General features: G+C 44.0%; 1 protein-coding gene across 1 annotated transcript in view; it reads left to right on the top strand.

Moving 5' to 3' along the window:
* Positions 1-14636, top strand: part of LOC147626959 (alpha-mannosidase At3g26720-like) — a 108948-nt gene that overhangs the window by 56540 nt on the left and 37772 nt on the right. Inside the window, exons 10-12 of the mRNA XM_086815522.1 lie at positions 13412-13512; positions 13998-14091; positions 14221-14388. Coding sequence (XP_086671648.1) covers positions 13412-13512; positions 13998-14091; positions 14221-14388 — 363 coding nt within the window. The remainder of the gene's footprint in view (positions 1-13411; positions 13513-13997; positions 14092-14220; positions 14389-14636) is intronic.

Here is a 14636-nt window from a genome sequence, read left to right as displayed (position 1 = left end):
TTCACAAAGCCTTGAGTGAGTAGGAAAGCATCTATCTTTGCATACCAAGCTCGTGGAGCTTGTTTCAAACCATACAAGGCCTTTTTCAGCCTGCATACTTTCCCTTCATGACCATGTTCTGCAAAACCTATGGGCTGATATGCATAAACTTCCTCCTCGAGGTCCCCATGTAGGAAAGCAGTCTTGATGTCCAACTGGTGAACGACCCAACCACGATGTGCAGCCAATGTAATGACACACCTAAGTGTCGACATACGGGATGTAGGAGCAAATGTCTCCTCATAATCAATGCCCTTCTTCTATGCATAGCCCTTTGCAACTAGACGGGCTTTGTACCTGTCAATGGATCCATCTGCATGCCTTTTCAACTTATAGACCCACTTAGTACCAATAGCTTTCTTGCCTTTGGGCAGATCAACCAAATCCCATGTTTGATTCCTTTTAATAGAATCAAGCTCATCCTGCATGGCTTTGTTCCAATGCACATTGTCTCGTGCATCCACAAATGAATCAGGCTCATCATCATCTTATAAACTGGCTGCCATAACCATATTCAAATCCATGATGTGTGCATGCTCATTGGTCCGTGTCTCCCTATGAGTACGACCAGCAAGAGGACCCTCTAGATGGCTGTCCTGTAATGTCCTCAAATACCATCTATGTCTGACCTGTGGTGCATGCTGCCCCATACTTGGCTCAACTTCTGGCTCAATTTGCTGCTGAATTTCTGCACCACCTTCATGATTGGCTGGCTGTCCTGTACCCTCATGGGTTGGATCACCAACTGTGGAATGAAACTCCATAGGTAGTAGACCTTCAAACACATCATTTTCAGCCTGATTTGCATCGTAACCAGCCATGGATATTTCTGATTTTTCATCAAAAATCACATCCCGACTAGTGAATGTCTTCTTGGATAGTGGGTCATATAACCGGTAGCCCTTGCTCTCACGGCTATACCCAACAAAAATGCATTTCGTGGCTTTATCATCCAACTTCCTCCTCAACTCTTTGGGTATGTGTGCATATGCAAGACACCCAAAAGTACGAAAATGTGATACCGAAGGCTTGCGGCCATGCCAAGCCTCAAAAGGAGTAATCGAAACCAATGCCTTTGTGGGACATCGATTCAAAATATGACAAGCACACATAACAGCTTCCACCCAAAAGATATGTGGTAGCTTCTTTGCCTTTAACATACATCTGGCCATCTCCATGAGTGACCGATTCTTCCTTTCTGCAACCCCATTCTGCTGTGGAGTATAAGGAGTAGTATACTGATGTTTGATACCTCTACTCTCAAGAAAGGAATTCAACATGTGTGACATATATTCCCCCCCTCGGTCAGAACGGAGAGTTTGAACCTTGCATCCTGACGCTGTTTCAGCAAGTGCTACAAAGGCCAAAAATGCATCATATACCTGTGATTTCTGTGTCAACGGATAGACCCAGCATAGATCACTGTGTATAAGCTGCAACTTTGCAGTTGCTCGTAGAGCCTGATCACGTGGGAAGGAAAACCGATGCATTTTTCCCAAAATACATCCTTCACATATGTGATCTGGAGGCTTCTCCATAAGAGGTAGGTTTGTGAACATGTTATGTCGCTGCATAAGCATAAGACTACCAAAATTTACATGCCCCATGCGAGCATGCCATAACTCCGCATCAACCATAGCTGGAGTAAGAGTGAATGCATTATAAGCAGACTGATCCACTGGCTGAAATGCATCCAATTGATAAAGTCCATGACATAATGTACCAGTAAGCATCAAGGTCAAAGCATTAGCTTTGTCTCTGACCATGCATTTGTCATCATCAAAGTGGACTTGCATACCACAGTGTGCTAAAGAAGAAATGGACAACAAATTCTTCTTTATCCCTGGTACATATAAGGCATCTGTAAGGCGAAGAATAGAGCCATCAATGGCTGTGAGCTGAATCTCCCCAATGCCACGAACTGGATATGAAGCATTATTGGCACACTGAACAGTTTTGCCAACAGGGGCAGGGCCTACATGACAAAAGTAATGGCATTTGCCCTTCTTCTTGGGCTGTCCATCACCAACTTGGTATCCTGAGATGAGCCACCATCACCTGAATTCTGATTTGAACTCTTTGGCTGAGATTTGCCTTTCCCTTTTTGACCTGTAGTAAATGCTTGTTCAGCACTTGTGTTCATATTCATGTTCTTCCTGATTTGCTCTTCTTGTAGCAAGAGAGCAACAAGTTCCTGATACTTAAGGGGTTCAACAGCATTCCTCATGCTGAGGTTCAAAGAGGTATGAAAAGCCAAGTAAGATCTTAGCAAAGAGTTCAAGATGGTGGACACAAGCTGTGTCTCAGGAATAATCTCATCCACATTGATGAGTTGCTCTCTCAAATCCTGCAGCTTGTTCAAGTGGCTAGACATATCATCTCCTTTATGCATTTTCTGATTTTCCAGCTGTCTTTTAAAAAACGAGATCCGAGCCTCATTACGAGCAGCATACATCTGCTCCAAAGTCACCCATGCATTCCGTGAAGAGCCAGCTGAACGAATATGAGGTATAATAGACCTCTGTACTGACAATGCAATGAGTGACAAGGCTTGTGCATCTCTGGCATCCCATGTCTTCTGAGCATTTGTTCTTTGAACAGGCAATGGCTGACCTGGTGCCTGTACCTGTTGTCCTCGTCCACGAGCACCCCCTTGGGGAGGAGTCTCTGGAGCCAATGGACCTGAACGTGGTTCATCACCACTAACAAAATCCCAAAGACCTTTTGCCACGAGCACATTTCTCAGCATAAAACTCCACAAGGAGTAGTTCATGCCGTCCAACTTGTCTTCCTTAGACAAATACGTGAATACATCACTCTGCTGTTGATTTGCCATTATGCCAATGCACAATGTTGTACCTCTGTATTAAAAAACCCAATAGCAACAACCCTGAAAGAAACTGTACTCCACTGAATACAGCTAACCCAAATATGCCTACACTCTCAATCCTCTGAATGTGCAACACAATGCACCACTGACTGAGTAGAGTAGCAAAAATGGCTTACACAGTGCCAAAATGCCCAAAAATGCCCAAAGTTACTGCACCCAAAACCTTGCAAAAAACCTGTAGAGATTTCTGTTCAAGAAAATCTGCCTGTATCTGCCAGAAAATTTTCATAGAGAAAAATGCCCAAATTTCAAAACTTGTAAAGCTTACCACAACTGTGATTTTTGCAAGTACAAGTCGATTGTACTGTGTAGGTACACGCAGCAGGTATTGTACGGAAACTACAATCGATTGGTTGGCTTTAGGTATGCGCAGCAGGTACTGGACTGCTGTACTGTGCAGGTACGGATGACTGTACAGCTACAATACTGTACGATGACTATATGGAGCAGACTGCAGGTTCGGTCGACTGTACGGCGGATGTACAGAGCTGTAGTTACACGTAGCAGGTACAGTACGGAGACAGCAGTCGACAAGTACTGTACGGAGCTGGGCGAGCAAGTACATAGCAGCAGGTTCTGTACGGAGCTGGGCGAGCAGCTGACAGCAAGTTTAGGTCACCTGCAGGTATTGTACGGGGCTGGGCGACTGTACGGAGCAAAGCAGGCGCCTGTACGGAGCAGAGCGACTGTACTTGCAGCTGACGGGTACTGGGCGAACTTGGCTGTACGAACAGAAATTATAATAGGCGAACTGTACGGACCTGGGCGAACTCTGCTCTGATACCAAATGAAGGAACTAAGCAGTTAGGGTTAGGGTTTGGAGGTACTTCAACAGAAAACGTGAGAGGCAGAGAGAGGAACACGACTGCTCTTGTATTCAGTAGTGATAAAAGTGAAGTACAATAGCCACATAAAGAAGTGACCTAATAGATGTGTTCACATGGTCCGGCCATAAAGTGTGCCAGGTGGACCAAATCACTTATAAACTATTATAAGTGAAACTAAGCGAAAACTGGGGGAAAAAACCTCCACTAACTGAAGTAAAAAGTGCCCCAGTAATCTACTGATGATCACTAGCACTCCTCAGGGTGCATACACAGCATAAAACCCAACACAGGTCAGGTTCCCTCCACGGTGTACCCCTTGGCCTGTGTTAGTACGGGCGTGCCTGTTGGTGCACGGTTCCGGAAGACCAGTGAAAGGCAGGTGTATACCCAGTGAAGGTGGGAATGTGCCTGTGATTTGAGACTTCTCCGACCAACACATCTTCATCGACTTGAACCAGTTTGTTTGAGTTGTATTCACTCCCTGGTTGAGAAATCTGGCCTATTTGGCCCGTGACACTTGTACATATAAATACTCCAAGAAATACAAATGTATTGAGCAGGGGGGACCGGCCCTTTCCGGCCCCAGTGCTGGTGTCATGTGTATTTTGGTATTTCCAGTATTTATATTGCTAATGTTATTTCCATTGTTAACGTTAGTTAAGTGTTCTAAATATGTGTATATTGTCTTCCGATCTGTAGGCCTCCTGTAGGGAGCGGTCACACTCCTCTTCCATAGCTCGTAGGAAATCTAGGGATGGTGGAATCCAAAGTAGCGCCATATGATGGCTTCACATGTGGAGTAGGAGTCACTTGCATCTTTGAAGGAGCTTTAGAATGCCAAGCATGAGTGTATTCCTCTTCATAAAGTTCCGCCAAGATCATGGCTTCCTTGAGAGAAAGCGGCCTTTGTGCATTCACATCGGTACCTATGCTTGTCTTAAAGCCTTTGAAGTATTTGATCATCTTGTACCTTTCACTAACTCCTTCAACATGCAATACAAGCTTGAGAAATTGATGAGAGAAATCCTTCACACTTCCTCCTCTTTGTTTAAGATCATTCCACATGCCAATGACCTTGTTGCTATGTAACTCCGAAGTGAAAGTGTCCTCATCTCATCTTTGAAAGATTCACATGTAGTGATGGTATATCCATTGGAAGCAAGGTGTCTGCACCAAGTGTTGGCATATGTCTCAAGATGAAGAGTAGCAAAGTGAAACCTTTGCGTCTATCACTCGGGTTGAGTTCAAAGTACATGTCCATCTTCTCTACCCATTCCTTAGACTCTTCATTTAAATTGCTTTCACCTTTGAACTTTGTAAATACTATCTTATCCTTGATTGCCAGCTCATCTCGATCTTCATGGCTAGGACAGAATCTTGGGAAGGTACCATCTTTGTTCATGTGTCCTTGGTATGCGGGAAGTCAAATGCCACTCTTTTGGCCCTACCATCACCCTTTGATGAAGAAGATGATTAGCAATGCATTCCACCATGAGAGGAAAATGGTAGGAAGCTCTCTTTATCTCCCAAATGGAATCATTGATTGCAATTGGTTGCCTCATTGCATCACCCATGAACTTCTTACCCTTGTGTGTTGCATCACTACTACGCATATGTTGCTTGCCTTCAAGTATGTGTCAACCTTTGGCATAGAAGCATGTGCACCCGTCTTGGGCATAAAGGTATCCGATTCGACATTAGCATGGGCATGATGTATTGATGAGAAGACAAGCTTTTGTCAAATTGAGTGGAGTTCACCTTTTATCTCGTATACCAATTCTCTTCAATCATTTGTAAACTCTTGCACTAAGCCTGCCATCATGATCATTACCATTGTTTGCATCTCATTATTAAGTTGAGGGTCCGTGTTGGCCTCATGCATGCTTGCATTCCCTTGAGCACTAGTGTTGACACTATTGCCATGCATATGATCATTTGCCACGGCTTCTTCCTCATGCATGGTGTCTTGGTTTTCAAGTTGGCGAGGATACCGAACTTCAAATCAAGCAATCTTTAGTTCGTTAGGAAGGTATTCAAATTTTTTTGGAAAGTCAACTTGTGAAGATTGGCCTAGTTAGGGTTATCCGAAATGGGTGTTCTATAGCTTGTCTTGAAGCTTGCAATGAGAGCAATCCAACCCTCCAATCCACTTCAATTCATTCCAAACTGATTTTGACTGAATGGGCGATCCCCATGTGGTCAAACTATGTCAATTTGACTTGGTCAACGGATTCCGATTTGACCACTTAACTTGATAGAGGCTTCAAAACAGCTCGAATGGTTTATGACTGAATTCCACTTTTGTTCACAGCTTGCATGTAGTCAAAGTTGGCTGGCAAGCCTCAAGTATGCATACTTTGACCATATGTGAGCATTCTCCACCACAATAGGCATGCATTGCATCATGAATATCACTTTGTCTTGGCATTTGGGAAAAATCCTGTATGACCTTTACGCATGTGCAACCAAATGTCAATCCCAAAAGTGACTCAAAACATTCCGGCAACCAATGCCTGAATGCAAATCCTTGAATCCCTTGCCAATTGTGTCTTCAATACCAAAGTGTCATCGATGAAGAGCTCTAACTTGCCGTCTCCCGGCCAAGTCTTCCCACCCTCTTACCGAAGTTTAAATTCTGATGGCAAGAGTTGAGGCCATGTCTTCACACCATGTACCTAATCCTTCTCCTTACCACTTTACCAAGGCACTCACGGCAAGGGGTTCACGAACACTCTCCCCCTTGGCCTCTCCTCCGAATGCCAAGGATACTCCTCATGTTTATCTGAAGCTGCGTGCAAACATTTCGAGTTGTGCACGCACGTTCCTAGCTGGGCATGCACGTTCCCATGTTAATCTAAAGTTGTGTACGCACGTTCACAGATCTATTAAAAGATGTGTACACACCATAGTCACAGGAAACGACCGTTTCAGCCCCTAGAAAACCCGTTTCTCCGTTTCAAGATTCCATCTGTTTCTATGGCCGTTTCTCGTTTCCCAAGTGATTTCACACAGGAAACGACCGTTTCCACCCCTAAAAACTTGTTTCCTTGTTTCCATTCCCCGAACGTTTCCATTCCCGTTTCTCGTTTCTCGTTTCTGGTGACTGAGTACACACATTCAAAGTTGCACATGCATGTGCATTGCTTTACGTGTGCACATTCCCAAGAATGGCCTATGTATGTACGTTTCGACTTGCGCATGTGCGTTCCCAATTAAAAACTATATAAGTTGGGCATTCTGTAAGCTTTTGGAATAGAAAATGGGAATGTAAAGGAGAAGCTTTCAATTGAAGTATGTGAGAGAGTTCACTTACAAAGGTAGCATGTACTCATGTTTGATGAATATCACTTTCATCCCATAACTCTCCATTGCACCATGTCCATCCATCATCACAACACAAGCCAACAAAAGCCACAAGATGCATGCGTGTCTTCTCACATAAGCATATGACACGCATGGACATTCAACACCTCCATGTACATGTGTATTCAGCATCCAAGAGACACATACGCATGGGCATTCCACAATCAACCAAGAACGTATGAATCAAGTCAAATGCCCTCAATCAGGCGTACAACCATGAGTATCAATGGTTCAAATAGCTTCAAAGGAGCCATGAATGATGCATGGACGCCATAAAACCGCATTTGCCCCATCCCTATGCTTACCAATGCTTGCATGGATATGGAAAGCTTGCCAAGACTCTCAATATTCACGAAATCCTTGCATTATTTGCATTAAGCTTGAAATCTTGGCATATTTTGCTATATGCTTGGTAATCTTGCCATAAGCCTTTGCTAACCATTGTATTAAGGCAAGCTTCTTTCGGGACCAAAGGTGGTGTTTGTATTTCTGTTTCACCTGTGGTTTTGCCTTGCATCATTGGACACGGTGTCATTTTACCTACGAGAGCGCAGTGTCCGTCTTATGCAGGGTGTTGCACGCATTGGTATTCTTAACGTCTATGCTCCTAACCATAGAGGTGAGAGGATTTTCTTTTGGAAATCTCACTACATTGATGCCTCATGCTAACCATTGGATTATTGGTGGGGATTTTAACATGGTTGAGATGCCAATGGATAACATAGGTTGGCATGAGGGTTTGGTGCATTCTCTTGAGAGAGCGTCTTGGGAGAGGTTTATACTCTCCATTCATGGCAGAGATTGTTGGCATGAGGATGACATTTGGAGGAGACCATCCACTCTTCTTTAGACACATAGATTGCCACTGATTTCTATCCCTAGCTTCTTAGCGCTGAGCCTCATTCTAATTTGAGACATAGGGCACAAAGGAAGGTTTAGAATGCATTGCCACATTTGAATAGTGACGAGATGTGTGCCGTTCTGGATGCCCCTTTTTCTATGCAGGAGTTCAGTCATGCTCTTCATGCCTTACCTCTTGGTAAGTGTCCAAGGGAGGATGGTCTTTCCCTATTTTTTTCATTACTTTTTGGGATGAGATTGGGGCAGAGATCACATTGGCTCTCCAAGAGATGTGGGACACAGGTTTTGTGCCTTCTTCTCTCACTTGGGGGCTTATCTTATCCCTGAGAGTGGGGCTAAGACCATGATTGGACAGTAGAGACCTATCAGCTTACTTGGGATTGTATATAATATACTTGTTAAGGCATTGGACATTAGATTGCAACCAATTTTGCAAGATGACATTCATGATACTCAGAATGGATTCTTACACGGGAGGAGCATCTTTGATGATGTTTTCTCATTTTGGGAGGCCATGGAATGGGCCAAAGCGAGTGATTAGCCTCTAGCTATTGTGCTTTTGGATTTTGAGAAGGCTTATGATAGAGTGTATTGGGACTTCCTTGAGGGTGCCATATGGGTTTCTCTCAGAGATGGATCATGGGAGCCTCATGCATGTCTTGTGATGCCCACAGTAGTGTGCTCGCTTGCGGTGATAGAGTAGAGCGGTTTCAGATCTCTCGCTTAGTATGGAAGGGATGCCCTTTAGCCCCATTATTATATATCATAGTCACAGAGGGCCATGAGCATCTTCCTCCGCTCCACTGTCAATATCTCTGGTTGCCTCTTTGTAGTCAGGAGGAGCTGGCTGACTCTTAGTTAGCTGATGACACAACCATGTTCTTGGAGGCCTCACACATATGTTTATGCTCCTTCCAGGTGGCGCTAGAAGAGGGGGCCCTCATTAATTGGCACAAATCTGTTGGTTTCTGGATTAGTAACTCGTCGAGAGTTGCTTGGGCTGCAGAGCTTGGTTTTACTTGGATCAGCAGAGGATGCAGTGCTAGATACTTGGGATGCCAGGTTTGGGGTTGATATTTCTCCTGCAGTGCTAGATACTTGGGATGCCAGGTTTGGGGTTGATATTTCTCCTGCAGAGCAGTTTGCTCCGGTACTTATGAGTATTCAGAAGAAGCTTCTTCATTAGAGTTCTAGGAGATTGGATTTAGCCTCCAGAGCATTGCCTCGGCTTGTTTTATTGCCTCTTGTTGGTGCTTCTCGCGTGCGTCCATTGGTTAGTTGCGGAGGTTGATCCACAATTTTCTTTGGTCAGGTTTGGATGGCACCACAAACACACGTGCCAGGGTAGCTTGGCTTATAGTTATTCAGCCCAGATGAGAGGGGGGCTGAATATTATTGATCCGGATGTTTTGTGCAGGGCATTGTGCTGCAAACTTGTGTTTAGAGGTTTCCTACTAGGGCGTTGAAAGGATTTTTTCTTATCTCAAATTTTCGGATGTACATCCCTTGCTGGGAGAGATTGGCTGCCCATCACACGGTTTTTGTTCACGGAGGTAGATATCATGCCATTGTCAGAGCATGAGACCTTTCTTGTGACAGAGGCTTCCTAGGTCTTTGGATGAGGCTGACTGACAACCTATTATGTGGAACGAGTTCATTAGGGATGAGGCCGGTCGGCCACTTGGTGCATCTCGTTACATGGAGTGGTCAGGATGGGAGCGATGTGCATATACAGTTCTTGCTTGGAAGAGCTCCATGAGTCTTCTGGTGGATCGGAGAGCTGCATCCATTCAACATCTTAGGGGCACTCGCATACGTATTGATCAGATTGATGCCGCTATACCGCATGAGTGGCTCTTTGGGATCATATAATCATGGAGATTATCATCCGAGATGACCAGGAGTTTTTTCTAGGATAGGTGTACCTTTACAGGTCATTGCTCTCCCACGCTAGGAGGCTATAGATTGCATCATCTATTCTATCATACTTGGATGGAGATTAAGGAGATGTAGCATGCAGGTGATCATCCTAGACACGAGGCTTAGTCCAGTGAGGATTGTTGGTCGTTCAGGAAAGCACTGGTTCATTGATCCTTCTCCTCAGATAGTGACTCATGGCTCTTGGTGTTTGTGGCTATATGGTGGCAGTCCTATCAGATATCTTTAATGGGATCTAGGTGAGTGGGAGTGGATGGATGCCTATGATCCATTGAAAAACCATCCCTTTTTCAGTTTCATGGTCCGGAATGCCATGATTCTCATCATTCGTGCGCGCGACAGATGCATAGGATCTCTCCTCATTGGGAGGATTATGACATCACTCTAGTGATATAGCGCAGATATTGGCATAGGCTTCGGCATTCATAAGGAAGAAGCCAGATCTCTTATTTCTTTTGGTTGTTTTTACATGGTGGTCTCCCCACCAATCAATGGAGATTGGTTTTTGGTGTAGCACCTACCTACCCGAGATGTGTGGCAAATTCTGAGACTGTACAGCATTGTTTATGGGGATGCAGCACCGCACAGCGTATTTGGGGTTCTATACCGCAACTTATGGGCAAATTGAGTGGCTGCGCCATGTATGTTACTTGGGGGGAAGTTGCTTGGCTTTCCGAGTGTTGTGTAGCTTTTCTATGAGTGCAGTGATACAGACACTGCTATTTTCATTCGTAGAGGTATTGCCTAGCATGGGTTGTTTAGGATGTCCCTCACTCACATTATACACCCCCCAGACCGAGGATTGACACCTGTTGGGAGATTGTTGCCAGTATTACAGCATGGCAGATTTGGAGAGCTAGATGCATAGAGGCAATTGAGGGTGTCTAGATTTTTTAGTGTTAGTGCATTAGCACTATATGGGTGATATCATCCATACTCTCATGGCTACATGGGCTTGTATTTAGGGGTCCTCTTGTTCTGCGGCGCAGGCAAAGCGCGTTGTATTTATGTGGGAGTGGGACCATGGCATTTTCTTTTCCTCTAGTCCCACAGGTCTTTCATGGCACCATGATGCTCCTTAGTGGTTGAGATCACCTTACATATTGGGGTGATTCTATTCCGTCTTATTAGCGGTGATTGTTGTATGCTTTTCTCATGCTTGATAGAAGTCTCTTCCTTGGGAAAAAAAAATGCAGACAAAATCCGATGTATTTCAATAAGAATTTAAATGTTTAAAAACCCTCGTAATAACAACTGCTGCAGGACTGTAGACAACTATGCGTGCTCCCCCCTCCTCGACTTACATGGGCTCGATTGCCTATTAGTGAGTGAAATGAAGGGGGGGGGGAGATGTGCCCCTATTATATGCAACATGGGGCAGCTAACAACAGTTCAAGGGGGGTCTACAGAAGGCGGTTTGCAGCAGGCCGGTCATTCTAGGAGGTGGAGTAGGTCAACTGGTGAAAGTGGTGTTGCATAGCAAGGCAAGCATAACAAGGCGACCGGCATAGCAATGAGGTAAGCATGGCAGATTTAGCAAGGCGGCTAACAGGGAGAGTGTGGCTGATAGGATACAAGACATAGAGCTGGCAGTAACAAGTCGCCTAGCTTGGCAGCCAAAAGAGTAGAAAAAAGAGCACTTAATAGGGCCGGTTTCAGACCCTATACATCAAGTTATTACAAAGCAATAAAAGATGTTTAATTTGCTAAGCCCTTAGTTCTATGTCTAATAGTGCTGGCTTGCCCAATGTCCTCTGGCTCACAAATGGGAGCTGTAAAGGGGCAGGTTGGCCGTGGTATGCACATGTGAAATCATGAGAGTTATTCCACATGAAGGGATTGTAATGACTAAAGGCTTTTTGTATAAAAGGGGATTTTCCCAACATCACTTTGAGATGTATAATTGATCAGGCCAGAGTGAGGAAGAGAAAGCTCTATTGCTGCTTTGTGGATTTCTGCAAGGCATTTGACACAGTACCACGAGAGAGGCTCTTTCAGCGCTTGCAGTCTCTTGGCATACCAGCAGATATGACATGGGACATCTATGCATTTTTGGGCGAGTCAGATGCCGAGGTGGTATGTCCGAGACTATTGCTAGCACCATTGATGTGAAGCAAGGATGCCCACTTTCCCCCACGCTATTTGGGGTATACATTGATGAGATGGCTGACTTCATTACACGGGGAGGCGGAGATGGAGTTGATCTAGCAGGTACCTCAGTACATATTATGCTTTATGCTGATGATATTGTATTAATGCCTGAGTCTCCAGGAGGTCTACAGCAGCATCTACATGCACTCGATGATTTCTGCACACAGAGGGGTCTTACTGTGAACCTTGGGAAAACCAAGGTTATGGTCTTTCATACATCAAGACAGGGTAGGAGTTAGCTGACATTCACTCTCGCAGGACGCCAGGTGGAGGTGGTGACATCATATGTGTACCTAGGGGTTACCTTCTCTGTAGAGCAGCCATGCTTCACCATGGGTTTAGTAGCCAGAGGTAGATTGACACGGGGATATGCAGCATTGGCTATGTTGGAGAGACGGTGAGGGATCACTAGCGTCCCATACTACCATGATACCACCCATACATACCTTAACAATTTGAAAACTCCCTAGTATGCCGTCTAGGAAATATGTATAAAATCCTGTATAAAAGGAATAAGATGGCCTTATCCAAACTTTCACATACTAAAACCTGTCTCTATATTCCTGAGACTACATCAAGGAATAACTCTTTCCGAGTACATCATTAGAAAAGAAATTGAATTATTGGCGTCTTTCTAATGATAACTACCCAAAACACAATAAAGTTAGGGTACAAAAATAACTCACCTAGATACATAAACAACTAGGTATCCGAGTTCTCAAACATACTGGGCAGCATATTGTTATTCAAGTAATTAATGAGGACGTTTATAAACTGGAATTGCAGTTTTTCATGTCAAATAGATTGAAAGACATGTTAGGGCCTGGAGATGGTCTTGTTTCCAATGAGGCTCTTTCAATTGAAGGATCTAACTCAATTCATCTTTCACAGAAGAGGTTATAGAATATCGAGAATAGAATTCCTCTAGAGTTGCTTGTCAAATGGATGACTCAATTTCATTATTGGATGGAGGTTGTAAATCAAAAGAGAAGCTTTCAAGACATAATGATGGTGACCTATTAATGGGGCTAGACTAATAATTAACAGGGATTGCTTTCATAGGACAGTGTATTTATTACTGATCCAAAGGCTATATAAATGAGTGAATTGCTCATAAAGGTGGTTCCCCATCAGGAGGTATCTCAGGGGCTTTGGGAGATGAAGGTGGTCAGTGTCGTCAAGCCTCCGGCTGGGGGCAGCTCCTGAGAGTATATGTTTAGTTACTAATAAATTTTGCTCTGCTTTTCAGCAAATGGTTGTTTCTCTTGTTTAAAAAAAATATCAAATGTTTGTGCTTCTCTCTCCAACTTCTTATTCTGAATCTTCTCGTTTGGATGTGTAGGATGGACAAGTTAATACTTTCTACTCAACCCCATCAATCTATGTGGATATGAAAGAGGCAGCTAATGAAACTTGGCCACTAAAGTTGGATGACTATTTCCCGTAAGAGTCACCTAAACCAAAGCTTAATTTAAGTTCTTGATTCTTTTTATTACAAAGAATTCCTTTTATGTAATCATGGTGGCATTGGCTGCTTAGAATCCAAAGTAAAAACTGAATGTTGAAACATTATGCAAGAGCTGGTCTTATTGTGAATTGAAGAATTAAACATTTCTTAGGCCAGCATGGTTGACCCCTACAGGGCTGGTTAGCCCACATGTGTAGCTGGTAGCTGGTTACGAGGCTGATTGTCCTGTCAGTCCAGGCATCCAGTTCAATGCTTCCAGTAGACCCACAAGATGTTGCCATAGGACTTCCCAATGCTGCACTGCTGCTTCCAGTTGTACCTATGGTTTGCAATAAGGACATGCCAGAATGGGCGTCCACTGGCCATTATCTTCTACATCAGAGATATGTATACTAATGGAAGAATGATTTCTTTTTTGAGTGAGCATGCCATGCCTGAGCAGAACCTACTGTTTTTCCAGGTATGCAGATTCTGCAAACGGTTATTGGACAGGTTATTTTACAAGTAGGCCTGGTTTAAAGGGATATGTACGCAAATTATCAGCATATCTACAGGCAAGCACCATACTGCCTCCTGTGGATATTATGGGAAGTGGACTTATTTAAATAGCCATCGATTTCTAGTGTCTTTTCATACTTGGACTTTGCTAATATCAGGCAAATTTGTATCTTTTTGTCTGGCAGGTGGCAAGGCAACTTGAGTTCATCACAGGCAGGAAGAAGTTTGGACCTAACACCGACTCTTTGGAAGAGGCCATGGCAATCCTTCAGCACCATGATGGGGTGAGCGGCACAGAAAAGCAGCATGTTGCAGATGATTATTCCAAGCGGCTTTCTGACTCTTCAGCCGAGGTGAGCATGCAAACTATGGAATGCTGTTCAAAATTAGCACCTTAATAAAGGGCGACTTCTTATCCTTACTTATACACTTTCATCCATACATGCATGCATGCATACATCCAAACATACATACATACATGCATCCATCCATCCAGCCATCCATTATCCATACATGCATCATCCATCCATCCAGCCATCCATTATCCATACATGCATCATCCAGCTAGTCATCCATCCGGATATCCATCTATATGTACATA

The sequence above is a fragment of the Cibotium barometz genome, chromosome 21, assembly GCF_041138505.1.
Source record: "Cibotium barometz isolate CiBa-2024 chromosome 21, ASM4113850v1, whole genome shotgun sequence".
Classification (NCBI taxonomy): domain Eukaryota; kingdom Viridiplantae; phylum Streptophyta; class Polypodiopsida; order Cyatheales; family Cibotiaceae; genus Cibotium; species Cibotium barometz.
Note: the sequence above shows the minus strand (reverse complement) of the source record. Positions and strands in the feature narration are given on the sequence as shown.